At 42.4% G+C, this 15,048-nt stretch overlaps 1 protein-coding gene across 2 annotated transcripts in view; it reads right to left on the bottom strand.

Moving 5' to 3' along the window:
• Positions 1 to 15,048, bottom strand: part of UNC5C (unc-5 netrin receptor C) — a 254,683-nt gene that overhangs the window by 15,850 nt on the left and 223,785 nt on the right. For both annotated transcript variants that reach the window (XM_048303631.1, XM_048303632.1), the window contains 4 exons: positions 14,578 to 14,769; positions 12,986 to 13,330; positions 9,964 to 10,051; positions 262 to 430 (listed from right to left, as the gene is read on the bottom strand). In XM_048303631.1, coding sequence (XP_048159588.1) covers positions 262 to 430; positions 9,964 to 10,051; positions 12,986 to 13,330; positions 14,578 to 14,769 — 794 coding nt within the window. The remainder of the gene's footprint in view (positions 1 to 261; positions 431 to 9,963; positions 10,052 to 12,985; positions 13,331 to 14,577; positions 14,770 to 15,048) is intronic.

The following is a 15,048-nucleotide window of genomic DNA, read 5'->3' as shown; positions in this document are numbered from 1 at the left end:
CTGGCAAGGAACCACCTCAGGCTCCCACCACGGAAAACTGCTAGTACTAGGAGGTGCCAAAGTACCCCAAGGACTGATCTCTGCATGGGCACTGGGCAGCCTAGACATCTAGTGTGGAAGGGCACTCCTGCCTTCATGTAGCAGCTGTGTGCCTTACATGGAAACCCCAAAATACAGGCATCCAGGTTCAGAAGGCAAATAAAGGACCAGCAGAGAGCCCTGCATGCCGTCAGCACACAGGCTGGAGCTCTGGAGCCTCACCTCCCATGGTCCCTGGGCAGCCTGGTGCTTCAGCTGGATCTGCCAGTCCTCTGTGTTTGGCTCTGCGCAGTGGTGCATGGTTAAAATGACGGGCCGGGTCAGCAGGGCTCCTGGTGGGCCACAGCTCACCACTGGTGTCAGCAGGGTTTGGCTGTCTTCTACAGGAGGCCTGATGAGGAGACAGAAAGATGGACACATTAAGTGAGTTGAAAAAGACAAAAAGTTTAATTTGGGTGGTGAAAATAAAAAATCCTTCTATTAAAATAAAAAAGATTGTGCAAGCAAAATAGGTGGTTTTGGTTTTCCCTTTATTTTTTCTAAATCCATATTTATTTCCATTTTTGGTTTGTTTTTGTGCCAGATAACTCTCATGTGTCAAAATGCAGGTTTAGGAGTCAGAAAATTATAGGCCACATTTGCTGAGCATCCTCCACTCTGAAGGATCCTTGCAAATGGTATGCAGAGGCTTCATTTCACCCACTGCCAAAATGCGGTCACTGCTGCATTTGGCAGTTGTTCAGTAACACACAAAAATGAATGGTGGCTCTTGTAGGCATCACTTGTGAGAATTATTTACTGTCAGGACAGAGAAAACTGAAGAAGAGAGGAAGACACTGAACTAATAAGCATGTGAACATGACTGAAAGTGGCACACAGCACATCTGAGATGTGCAGTTTGAGTTCTGAGTCATCACCAAACCCACTGACACTCCATTTTACTTAAAAGGCATTCAGATTCACTAGAGTGGCTATTGCAAATATGCCTGCAGGGAACAGGTGTCACTGCTGGTGAGGAAGAAAGGGTGAAGGGATGGTAAGGAATAGTGCAAGGGTAAAACACACTTGCAAAGCGCAAGATTTCTAGTGATTACGCCGAGCTGTTCAGCTAAAACCACAGATTTTATCCAGTGTGCTTGCTGCCAGTCACTAGGAATGGGTGTTCTGGAAAATCATATGAATATTTAGGATACACAACATACACTGAAGTTTGAAAATAATAGAGTGTGTGGGTATGTGTGTATGCACATGTGTGCAAGTGCAAACCATCCCAGACCAACCGCTGAGGAGCTTAAAACAAGAGGAAGCATGAGTGACTGTAACTATCCCCACATCTGGTGTATGACAAATACAGCTGAATGTGCCTCATCAACTGCCTCCCTAAATAATAGAGGACAAATTCATGATCCAGAAACCAGCAAGAGGGAGATTAAAAGTGTTCAATGTGATCTGCACTTAAAATCCTGATCTGCCCATAGGACCTCACATGCTGTGCTCTGGCTAAGGGTTCAATCCCATCCTGCATTTACAAATACAGGTATTCTGCATTAGACTAAGGGAAATTATTTGAGACAACATTGTCGGTTTTTTCTGCAAGTCTTCGCCTTTACCAAGAGAAAAAAAAAATAGCTGTAATCACAGAATCATAGAATATCCTAAGTTGGAAGGGACCCACAAGGATTATCAAGTCCAACTCCTGGCCCTGCACAGGATTATCCCCAAGAGTGACACCAACAGCCTGAGAGCATTGTCCAAACTCTTCCTGAACTCTACTGGCTGGTGCTGTGACCACTGCCCTGGGGAGCCTGTTCCAGTGCCCAACACCCTTTGGGTGAAGAACCTCTTCCTGATATCCACCCTAAACCTCGTCTGACACAGCTTCAGGCCATTCCCTCAGTCTTATCACTGGTCACCACAGAGAAGAGAGCAGTGCCTGCCCCTCCTCTTCCCCTCAGGAGGAAATTGTAACTGCAGTGAGGTCTCCCCTCTGTCTCCTGTTCTCCAGGCTGAACAAAGTGACCTCAGCCACTCCTCACACAGCTTCCCCTCAAGACCCTTCACCATCTTTATTGCCCTCCTTTGGATGTTCTCTAATAGTTTTATATATTTCTTATATTGCAGTGGTGAAAAATGCACACAATATTCAAGATGAGGCCACACCAATGCAGAACAGAGCAGGTAATCTTAGATATAACATTTTCAAGGAGGCCAAATCAGGACAGAGGCTATTTTTGATACCAAATTTATCATACCTATTTTGGCTATTGCAAATATATGTCCATAGGACTAATCTAATTTTGTCCACCTTAATTCTCCCTGCCTATCCCATTAATCTCACAGAAAATGAAAGACAAACTTTTGAGAAATCCTTTTGCAAAATGGGATGAAGGCACTTTTGAAAATCATCCCTTGTTGCTACAAATGTTGTGGAGGTTTTTGTAACATTTGAGAAAAAAAAGGGTCTGGCATTGAAAAATTTACATCTATGCAAATCAGTAAATGCAGATGATATGCATCTGTGGAAATTAACTGATGAGTTTACTAAATGACTTAACAATGGTTTCTGAAAATCCATGGACTGGAAACAAACAGCTGTGATATAGATGTCTTTCAAAAAAGATGTAAAGTATAACAATCTGGACAGCTATCATGTATTGTGCCAGCTATTTTAGCCTAACAAACAATACACAAAATAAATGAAACACTAGCAGATAGAGTACCTAGTCCAGCTCCTCTTGCATACCGCAGGGAATCTCTGGATTCAGATTAAAAAGATGAGGTATCACTATTTTTCAAGACCAGACTGAATAAATAATTTGACAGTTTTTCACTAGAACATTCCTTCTTTTTCTGACTCATTTACATTGGTTTTTTTTTTTTTTTTCATAAGAAGCAACAAGAAGCCTAAAAAACACTCAGAGTGTGTCAGTGGTTTTTAGTGGTCATCAGCCTTGGGAACTGGTGGATATTTGAACACTCTCCTACAGTCTAATTAAAGAAATTTCAAGAAACATAGTATCTTATGAGAAAGATCTCTCAAAATTACAGTATTTGTATGGACAGATATGACCAGGTATAGACTTAATCATCTAGTAAACCTAACTTCATCTAAAAGTATTGACCCATGAAAAAGAAAAGAAAGAAAATACAAGTTATCATAGTTTTTTGGACTGAATTACAAAACAAGCAGTCAGAAAGAACGTAGGAGTGAATATATCGTGATTGTCTTAAAAAAAATTAATATGGTGCCTTTTAGGTGAAAAATGAGTTAAAATTGACAAGCACTGATGCATGAAGTCAAAAAAACCCAAAAGGTCATTAAAAGAATATGGTACTGATAAATCATACAGCCTGAAGTTGTCTCCAAGTAAAGTTCAGTCACTGCTTTGTGCCAAAATTTTTTTAACTGTCAGATTTTAGGACTCTGATGAAGGGCATGATTCTGGGCTGCAACATTTTATAGCTGATTAGCACAAGTATAAAAAAATTACGCAAAACTCCAAGTCAGGATGTGTTGCAGACTGAACAGTGAGAAACTGAAATGGGAGGTGGATACAAGCATACAAAGGACATGTTAAAAATATCAAGGCTTAATATTTTCTCCCCATGTTCATAAGCGTCTTTGTCACCAGACTTTGATGATTTATTGCCAAGTGGATGAGCTATGCATGGTCCTGACCTGGGTATTTATGATACAGGACAGTCTGATTAGTGAAGAGCAGAAAAATGGGCCATAAGGGTGGGGGTGCTTGACTTTACAGTCCCAAATTCCCAACCAGGCACACATCAGAGACTGGCACCTACAAAATTACTGAACACCTGCTGGTCCTAGTGACTCTCCAACATACACCTCATGCAGATAAACCTTTAAAAACGGAGATATAACAAGTTGCAGAGAAGTTCTCCAGTGATGCAAAGTGGGTCACTGTCACTGCTGAGGTGAAATCCCAGCTCTGTTAAAGTCTATGCTAAACCTCTCTCTGACTGTTGTGAGGCCAGGATTTCTACTCATGACGTGGAAAACACAATCATTAAATTTATAGGTAACAATTAATAAGGAATTGCTGCAAGTAACAGCGAGAGCTAGAAAACAATGCCGAAACTCTAGAGAGGGTAAAAATATGAGTAGGAAATAAAGCCCTATTACTTGTACAGTAGCTGATGCTGGAGCAAAACAAGTTCCAAAGAGTTATTTAGTAACAAAGAAAGCAATAAAAGTGAACAAGATTTCAGGTGAGCTTGCTGCAACACAGCAGGAGTCAACATGTAACGTGACACAGTGACAAAAAGCAAATCTGATTTCTGGCGTTGTATGGGACAAGACATGTCAGAGCACATCACGGTGATATTCCCTTTCCTCTCCAGCTCTAACATCACTGCAGGTAGCAGGGTGTTTAGGGACTACCACAAGATCTCAGAAATAAACACCTGAAACCCAGAGGAGTGAGGCTAAACAATGCAATGGCACAGACAGCAGAGAGGTGCCCAATGACAAGGGACAGGAAAAACAAACAAAAATCTCTTGGCGAATATTTTCTTGCTTCTCACTCTTTCTGATTTCCATTTTAAAACAAAAGGATTATGCCTTACTGTAGCTAATGAGAACAGAAACAGATGCAGTAGACAAGATAGATTATACAAGGGATATTAATTGTTCTTCCTCAAAGCATAAACCAACACTAATTCATGGAATTAGTAAACAACAAATTTCCCTGAAGACAAGTTATTCTGTAGTCACTCATTACAGGCAATTTTATTCCTTCTCCTGAAACAGGTGATGCAGCACCAGCAAAGCCAGGATCCCAGCCTAGAGGAGCATGGGTTGTGACCAACACTGATATTTATGTGTTACAGATTGCGGGAGATCCAGCACAAACAGAGACACAGGGGACCATATAGAACAAGGAAGTTAGCTCCTCTAAACCAGAAAGACCTATGAGCAGACATCACCAAAACTGTGGGCTATCTTATAGGCTGCTAAGAAGAATGAAAAAAGAACCCCAAACCCAACCCCCTACAAAAACCCCATCAACATGGGCTTCACTTTAGGCTTCCAGCAGTCTCGGGACAACTTATTAGTGGAGACAGGGCACTCAGCTGTATTACTCCAAAAACAGAGAGATGTTTTTGTTTTACAAAGATCTGAGACTAAAATTCAACTCACTGTTTAGCATTTCTATTAAAAGGCACTAACAGTAACTGAAAGGTCTTCAGATATTTTTAGATGTTTTTCCATCCCTCAGAGATTATCAAGAACAGTCAACTTATATTTAAAAGCACACAAACTTTTCTTCACCATCTCTGGTCCCTTCACAATCAAATTTGTGTTTTTAATGGGATTACTCATTGGAAACCGCCTCCCTGTAATATGCCAGACCATATTCATTAAGGTAGCTGTCAGACAGCAGATGTGAGCACAACCAGATAAATCTCTGCTCCTCAGTGGGACTACACTGTGTTCCCTGCCACCATGCTCCAGGCAATCCCAGCAGCTCAGGAAGCACGGGACAGAGCAGGGAGAGAGGAATGGCTATCGCATAGCAACAGATGGCAACCCTTCTACACAGCTTAGCCAGAAGTTAGAGGGAAGATATTTTATTCCTCCTTTCATTGCTGGGGCTTTATTTTTTAGTATGTGTTCTTTTTAAGTTTCAAACTTAATATTCTAGACAAACCCTGGTTCTTCTGACAGTCTATCTTCAGAAGAAAAATACAGTGGAAAGTTTGCCTTCTACTTTTGCTCATGCTCTGATCTTTTTCATGTTGAATTTTTCAATTATAGTGAGTGGCACTTCATGAAATTGTCTTCTGGAGTTGCAAAGTAATTTTGTTTATGCAACTGAGATAAAGAAGGAAGGTGGAGAAATGAAATGTGCAAAACTTCAATTTCTTTTACTTCACATCGCTAAGCTTAAGGTTTACTGGTGAAAAAGTCAACACTGCTCCTTGGATCATGCTCATTGACCAGATGCTTGACTTTATATTAAAGTCTATGCATACATTATGAAGCCGTTGATACCAATCCTGGCAAGGCTCACCTTTTCTCTTTTAAGGTAGCTAATTTGAAATTTGCACATTTATGTGTGTCTTCCATCAAGACCTTCAGGAGTGTTGCTTGCTCTGTTCTTCAGGGCTGTCAAATTTTGTGGGCACAGCGACATCCACTCTCATTTGGAACACCTCCTGTGTGATGGATTATGCAGAAGTGTCCTTCACAGTGCTGTATCTGTTTTGTGCAGTTCCTGCCTCTGATTAGAGTATGCAAGAGTAGCTCCACCTAAAGCTGTGCAAGCTCAGCAGGGGTTCACAGAGAACACGGGAACTGCCACAAAAGATAAAACCAGTGGTCCATCAAGACCCAGACCCCATCTAGCACTGACCACTGCCAGATGTTTCTTAAGGAAACACAGCTCCGCTAATTTAGCTCACAGCGAGATTTGTTTTTTAACCTGAGGCAGTCCAGCAAATCTTGGACGTTGGAGGTTTATATTCCTATTATTTAACCCTTAGGATTAAATTACAGATTAATTATATAAATTACTCAATCTGTAAGACCCAGGCTCTCATAGATGCTCATGGGGACAGGCTCTTGCCAGGTACCGGCCAACATAATGTGCTGATTTTACAGATGAAACCACTACTCAGCAAGGAACTCCTTCTTGCAAATCTCAAGGTTGGTGACACTTCCCCAGACAAAGGGAGAGAGCATCTGCTCACCACTGAAAAAGACACTGATCTTCAAGACAGAAACCTGTCTGATAGCTGTGAAATAGGGTTGTTATTTTTTCAGGTACGCATATATATATATGTGTGTGTGTGTGTGGGTACAAGCATATACACACACATATATGTGTGCAAACACACACCCATCTATAAATAGATATCCTTTTCCTCACAGTAGCTGCTTCATAAAGCCCTTAGATCTTTTCATGAGGTCAACACACCAGCCGGGGATCAGAAGCTGGGAGTTGCCTGGCATCCATCCTGCCCCAAATGACAGGAAGAATGAGGGTGAGCTTGCAGGACAGGAGCAGGAATAACACTCTCCTGGAGTATCAGTCCAGTAAAAGAGAAACCCCACTGTGCCACGAGTACACTGACACACTTAGAGAAAACAATTGCCTCCAAGTGGTGTTTACTGCAAGCTATCAGAACCCCAACTCACTGCAGAAGGATAATGCTTTTAGGGTGACCTTCCTGCTCTCACACGCTTTGATGGATATGAAATGGAATAAATAGCCTGTCTCAGAAAGCTCTCCTAACCAATCTGCAAGGCAACACAAAGAGTGATATTACTGGGTTGTGACATCTCCCAAATTTCTGTACTACAGCTTTCAGAGACTAACTGGGGAAATGTATTATGAAAACAAAGGAAGGAAAAGAAAAGGGGAATGTGCAGGAGTCTGAGAGATAACATATTTTCTGTTTCAGCTGGACTGTTCAGAAGTAGTGTCATATTTCTACAAAGTGTAAGCTAGATCTTAAGTTGCCAGAGGTATGTGAGCTGTGGTGGTGACCCCTCTCTGTTGCTGCTCTGGCTCTATTAGGGTGGCACTACGGAGACCACATTCTCGCCTCATTGGTAGTTGTAGTATCAAGGAAAACACCGCCTTCATTTCTGATTATAACACACATTTTAAAATTTCCTGTGTGTCCCCTTCCAAATAACATCAACACATAACAGGACTTTTCAACCCATACACATTTGCACACTGCTCATGAAAATAAATATAGGGTCTCACAGGGTTTGTTAAACACACTGCAGTTACTGCCTGGCCACAAAAGCAAATGTCTGCAGCTAGTCCTTGCTGGGGACTCTCTGCTAGAGTGCTGCAAGATTGCAGTAGCTGACTTAAAAAATAATTACGCCACACAGCAACTTGTGGTACCCATATGACTCCAATTGTATGAAGCAACATCTGTGTCCCATGCTGTCAGAAAAAGAAGCTTTGACTGAGCTGTAGCTCTGCTACAGAAGTGAAGTGTCTGGTAACCAGTCCTGCAGCAGGAGACCATTGCAGCTGGGTGCCACCCACCCCACTTCTGCTCCTTGGCACCTGGGGAAAGGGGGCAGGTAACAGGGGAAGATGCTCCACTTCTGCAGTGTTTAAGCCCTTTATAGAGAGTATTCAGGTCTGAGTGATCTAGACAACACCCAATGAACTCCATCTTAAATGTGCCAGAGAAGCTGCTTTCCAAGAGCATGAAGAGCCTGGTGTGCTTTCTGAAAAACAGCCACAGATCAAATAAGCAGCTGGACTCTGGGCACTCAGAAAGTGACTGTAACCACAATATGATGAGCCCTGCTGCTCCAAGGCAGACTGCTCTGCTCTCCTCTCCTAGGAAAAGAAATCACTTCCAAAATCTTCATTGTAAGTGAGGATTCACACCATTCTATTTACTTCTGCATGTGTCCTTTGGCATACCTGCTCAGTTTAGCAGGCAGCACATCTCCAGCCATGCTTTTCCCAACACAGGTTAACCTATCCTTCTATCCTCTGCGTGACTTGCTGAGTTACAGCTATCACAAAGCATGCACAGACAGCTTTATGATCCTTGAAGAAAATAAATTAGACAAGTATGTGACATTAGTTGTCCACAGCTCCATGAATAAAGTAACAGGGATTCCCTCCATAACTGGCTGCAAAGAAAATAATTACACCTACAGCACCTTCTAGAAATCAAATAATTTTTTTAAAGAATTAGGTATTTTAGAAAGGGAGATTTAGAGGCAAGCTAAATAACAGGGGATGCCATCTGATTTTTTTTTCCTTCTTAAGAAAAGAGTCTTTGTTCAATACTGTTTGGAAACGTCTTTAAAACACAGCCCAAAGTAATAGGAATATAATCAATACTAGCTATGAACAGAGACATTTTTTCTGTAGCTGCAATTAGCCATTTTCAAAGAGCAGCTGATGAATAATGTATGCAAAAGGGTGGGTGGAAGGATTACTTAATTTTTCTTTAAGCAGATTATTTTAGCTTGGGTGAAAGACTACCAAGCTAAAGAATAGTGTTCAATATCACACAGTGTATAAACAGCTGTGGCTTAGCACATAATAAAAGCTATTAAGAGGCTGAGCCAAAAAACATATCTAGCTACGAGGAGGAGAAAGAGGCAAAGCACCGTGTAATGACTGCCTTAGCTTCACATTTGCCATTCTGCCTTTGCGCACACGAGTCCATTCTGCAACTAAGATCTCACCTTTCTCTTCATTAGGGTTTTTTAAATGGCTCCAAATGGTATCTTGGCCTTTTTGTAAACAATTTTTTTTCAATTTCAAGGCTGCCAGATCACATGCCAGTAGACATTAGGAGCTATAATATGAGCTGGCCACACACTCAGGTAACAGGAAACAACAACGGCGGTCATCCCAGCATTGGCTCAAGGTGCCCTTGGCGTGCAGTGTCAGGGGCTAAGCAGCAGAGAGGTAGAGGACACCAAAAGCTTTGGCTCCATCCTCTTCACTGCATGGACTAGCCAAGCCCATGAAGAAATTCACCTTCACTCTAAAAGGAGAGAAGATTTTCCAAGTCAGCTGCTCAGGCACCTGTCCCTCCACTGAGCTGATTTGTCACCTTTCTCCTCTGCTCCCTTATCCTTTGCAGCACAGGTCTTTATCAAGAGGTTACTTCACACCTTCTCTGATGCACAAACTCATGCTGGCACATTGTCCTTGCTCCTCTACAATTCAGCATCCCCCCGGCCTGAGGGCTTGCTGCAGAGTGCAACACTTGGTTAGAAAAGCAAACGTCTGAGCTGGTTTTGTGGCAAAGTTTATCCTTGGCTTTGCTTGCATTTACCTCCAAGTCAGCAAAGGGCTTCAATGCAGCAGGCTTTGCATAAGCATTATTACCACAGGTCCTTAGTTACTACATTTCCCCCCTCTATTAATGCACAAGGAAATAAAGGCAGTTTTTTACCTCATGTTCTCCTTCCTGTGAACTGTCAGATACATTTCATAGACTCTTCCTTGTGGAACTGCTCCTGCTGGGATCAGCAAGCTTACTCCTGCCGAACAGAAGAGACACAAAAGATAAGATGGAGAAAAAAGAGGTGAGTGGGTCTGTGAAGAGGAGTGACAGGAGAGGCAGAAGATGAAGCCTGCACTGCCAGATTTTCAGCCAACCTCACCAGCAGACTGTACATGACCTCAGCAAGATGGGAGAAAAAGCATTTACTGTAACCCTGGTGTCTCCAGTCTCCAGCAGCCTGTTCTTATTCCTCTGCACTGAAATATGAGAGCAGAAAAGAGGATTTTCTTCCATTTCATTTTATTTAAAGAGCAGACAGATGGTTACCCTGTTGCTTACCTAGTAAAATGATGGAAAAACAAACAACTCTGACTAAAATTTCCAACAGCTGTAATGAGACATCTCTCCCATGGCAATTCTTACTTAATTAAGATCAGGAGAGAAAAGCAGTGGAGCACTGTCCAGGAAGCAACAAGAACTAGTTGTTTCCTGAAAGATGGCTTCTGTGTCTGGCATCCTGTCTTTTAATGCACTCAGTTCCTAGACTGCCAGGGAGACAAAACTGGGCTTCCTACTTTTGAATGTGCCTAGTCCTGTAAAGTGGCTCAAAACTGGGGTATCCAACCTTGAAAAAAACGTGGGCAAATATGCTCAGTGTCCTTTTCAATAATGATTTGCTGCACACTTGATTAAAAACCACTGCTCTTACATTACTTCCATTTAATAGATGTCTTGTCTCTACAGAACAAACACGGCCCACCAACTGACTATTTCACTCTGCTGGACACATCTCAGCCAGCTCTCTTTGAAGATGTCGATTAGCTGGAAATCAGTGGCAAGGATTTGCATACAGTTATTACTACATAGCTGAAAACAAACCTAGAGGAAGATTATTTACATATAGATGTGTCTACACTAGAGGGACTTTATAGACACTTTGCATGGCCCTGGCATACAAGGTTTGGTTACACTGGAGACCTCCTGTGTGCTGGCGTACAGGGCCTCAGTCCCACATCAGTTTTGAAGGAGAGGGGTGAGCTAGGAAAGCATTTTCCACAAATGCCTTCTGGCACTTGTGTCTTTACAGGCCTGTTACAACCTAACCTGTGCATGCTTGCAGCTGTAATAGGGCAGGTGTACTGCAAATGAACGACTTTGATCATACCCTGAGGAATACAGACATACATCTAGAAGCAGCACAGAGGCATACAAGGTAGCAGCAGACAGATTATTTTATTTTACAAAATCATTACTTTAATAATTTTGAAGGGATTACAGCCTCAAATGTTTTTTTCTTTACAAATTGATATTAATATACGTGAATTAACTGTGACTAATAGACTTTGCTGATAATGTGTACCACTGTGGCATAAGAAAACTGAGTATCAATATCTGTCTTCAGCTGCTACTTAGAAAAATGTGAAATCCAAGATTGTATAGCATGAATTTTCAACATGGCTCATCAGTCAGCACCAGATTTATTGAAGCAGTTCAGCTTTCACTTAAATTGAATAGATATTTTCACTTCCCGTTAGAAGAGCAGGATTATGGCTCCCACCACTTTTGGCTGCTTCATGGGCAGTGTGGGACTCCATCCTGGAAGGACCAAACCACCCAGGTCCTGGGCCACCTAGGCATTTTGCTTTATCTATAACATCCACAAATAAGAAATGATCCAGCAAAGGTGCACGGGACAAGGGTAGGCACTATCTGCTTGGTGAGGGCACTTGCTGTAAAATGGCCAAGCTGTGAGCTGCAGCCTCACATGTACTGTGGTCCTACCTGAATTCAGAGTGAAATTGGGCGTGTCCCTGACCACTCTGCAGTGGTCCCATATGTCCCACATCAAATGCTTTACATATTTGATTCAATTTCACTTTAGATATTAATGCTGCTCTTCAGCACCATGCCAAACCCACAGGAACCATCTAGGTGCTGAACTTCCTTAGAAAGAACATCAAAACTTCATGTAAGAACCAAGCAGCAGCACGGCTCTGATAAAAAAAATCTGTCTGAAAGACCTGAGCTCTTTCAAGGCTGCCCAAGAGCTCCTTGGATGCTCTAAAATTGCCTGCTGGTGCCAGGGTGGCCTGAAGGGGCCTGGAAGCCTGACTTTGTGCTGTGTGAGAAAGATTGAGCAGCACGCTGCATTACATCAACAGGCCCTCAATGCTCAGTCCCTCTCTTTCCTAGTTGTAAAGGAAGTCAACAATAAATACAGGTAAAAAGCCTCCCAAAAATAGTATTCTGCTGTCCTACTACAACTGCACATAGTCTGCAATGAATTGGAAGTGGAGCAACCAATTTGTTTTTAAATTAATTTGTCCTCTTTTATGTGCAGTGACAAAATAGAGGCTTACTGTATTGCAGTCCCTTTTCTAGAACCACATGAGAGGAAAAGGTGATGCTAAATTGCACTTCACACAGGGGAGTTCTGAAGCCTTGTATGTCTCAGAAAGTGGCTAAGAGCCCTGCAATATTCTGTTTAGAATCACGGAATCATTTAGGTTGGAAGAGACCTCTAAGATCCTTGAGTCCAATCATTAACCTAATACCATCCTGTTCACCACTGGATCACATCCCTAAGTATGACTTGGGAGAAGAGACCAACCCCCACCTTGTTGCAGCCTCCTTTCAGGTAGTTTTAGAAAGTGATAAGGTCGTCTCTCAGCCTCCTTTTTTCCAGGCTACATAACCCCAGACCCTTCAGCTGCTACTCCTAAGACTTGTGCTCTTATAGTGAGGGGCCAAAGTCTTCCTCAAGCCTGCAGTATTTAAAAGGTGGCCAGGACTTTGGGTGGAAAATATTTTGAAGTAGTTTGGTAGATGCAAATGAAGGGGGGGAAACCCTATCTGTTTTGATCAAAGAAAAGGCAGAGTCCCACATATAGACTTTCTTTCCCCACATAAAAGCAAGCTAACACCATTTAAACCCACAAAACAACTGCACCTTTAAGCCAGCATGGCTTACCTGAATTGGGAATTACTAGGTGGCCTCCTAAGGAGTTGAAGGTCCCAAATGCGGTGCATGATGGGTCAGTTTGCCGAGCAAGGCTCTGGTTCTTCATGTTCAGGGTCTCACTCTCCAGCAGAGACTGCGTAATCTGTGGGGACAGCTTGGAGGAGAAGTCAGAGAGGTCATCCTGGGGAGTGACTGCACCGGAGGTGTTATAAACCTTGATCTTCAAGTTGGGGAGTGGGTCCAAGATTGGAGAGTTGGTCATTGGGATTTTATCAGAGACATCGTGCAGGGCGTACACAGGACCCCTGTACATGGCTGCAGCAGAAGTGAGGTCTGGCGGCACTGCCAGGAGGTCTGCAGTGGACATGAGAAGGAAGAACCATATTATTTCTCTGTTTTGATGACTTTATTCTGAGCAACAATTTGGGTTTGCATTCTGCATTTTGCCTTTCATTCCAAATGCTCAGATATGCAAAGTCCCTGAACCTTCATCTCCATTTCCATGAATCTCTCCAGCAAACTCCCAGGGCTCATATTGCCCCAGCTGCTATGGAATCCAATTGCCATACAAAATTACAGCACGTTTCTGCTCTGAAGAGTTTTCACTGGGATTGTTTTTCCAGGCTGCACTCAGATTTCAAATATGACATGCTTAGCTTCAGGGCAAGATGTTTTCATCGCTCAGTAGATCTACTTTTAACTAAGAACCCCTCCCTAAATGCTATGTGACAATCACTAACCAATTTATCTAACTGGCCTAAAGACAACATTCTTGAAATAAAAGACACAACAAGCCTATGAAGTCATCATACCCACGACTCCCTGCAGTGAGGGATTAGTACCTGCATCATACTTTTTTCAGATTTGTTTTAGAAGTTTCTCCAGCAAAGAAAACTCTTCTGCTAACCTTACATGTGACAACTCTCTCGTCATCTTAACTCTCACTTTGATTTATTCTTCTGGTGCAGATATTGGGAAAAAAGAGGAACATTTCAGCCTAAATAAGTATCTTGATAAAGGCACTACCTTTAGAGTGTTTTTTCCTGGCCAGTGAAGTGAGGAAAAATACCAAGCTGTTACGCACCAGTGATAAAAATATTCATTATTAAATGATGTTCTACCACAACTTTTTCTACATTTTCTATTCAAAGCACAGTACTTCTCAAACTACTATTTATTTATACCTGTGGAGACAGGGCATAGGAAAAAAAGCTATTAGTGAAATAAAGGGGAGGGAGATGTGATAGAATTACTGTAGTATCACTCCTGTGATGCATCCTGCCTCGGTTGTTTCTGTCAGAGCTTTGCCTTTGATTTAGATTTGAGCTGGACCTGTACTTCCATAAATGTGTCTGAGTTTCACTCTCACACTCATGTTTTCTCTTCAGAAGTTAAATTCATCTGCTTTATACTCTTGAGCACAGCTGACAAATGCCACCACGGCTTTCGAGCACTTGACAATCAGAAACAAATGAACACGACCTTTCTCCCCTTTATCAAGTGTCAACAGGCATCCAGTGATACCATTCATGCAGCCCCAGAAACCCTAACCTGATAGCATCTCCTTGAGTTGGTCAAAATGGAGCGAAATGCCAACTGACCTTGCCTGGCAGCCTTGATGTTGACAGGCTGGAATCCCCCGTTTAGTGCCGAGGAGTCAATAATATCCGACTCAAAGTCACGGTGGTTCTTGCGATAGACAAACAGGGCCACGACCACAGAAATAGCCAGGCACACGATCACGGCGATGACAATCCCGACATAGAGAGCAACATCATCCGAGTCAGGAGCAGCTGCAGGGAGAGAGGCCAGGAACCTTCAAGAAATGTCCTCCTCACAGGGACTTTCAAGAAAACACGTCCTTATTATTCTCGTTTCCTGCAGATATTTACTGCCTTTTTTATAGGCCAATTTAAAATCCATTTCCAACACCATATAGCAGGTCTATGCCCTTTTGATGGAAAACAATCTTTGATTTCTCTCTAACTTGTGTTCTAACTCTTTCCCTACCCACTTGTTTATTCATCTAATACTCAGGCTGTGAACTGCTATGTGAAACATGTTACAGACTT

Source organism: Corvus hawaiiensis, chromosome 5 (genome assembly GCF_020740725.1).
Source record: "Corvus hawaiiensis isolate bCorHaw1 chromosome 5, bCorHaw1.pri.cur, whole genome shotgun sequence".
Taxonomy (NCBI): domain Eukaryota; kingdom Metazoa; phylum Chordata; class Aves; order Passeriformes; family Corvidae; genus Corvus; species Corvus hawaiiensis.
The sequence above is the reverse complement of the archived record's forward strand: the minus strand, read 5'-3'. Positions and strand labels throughout refer to the sequence as shown.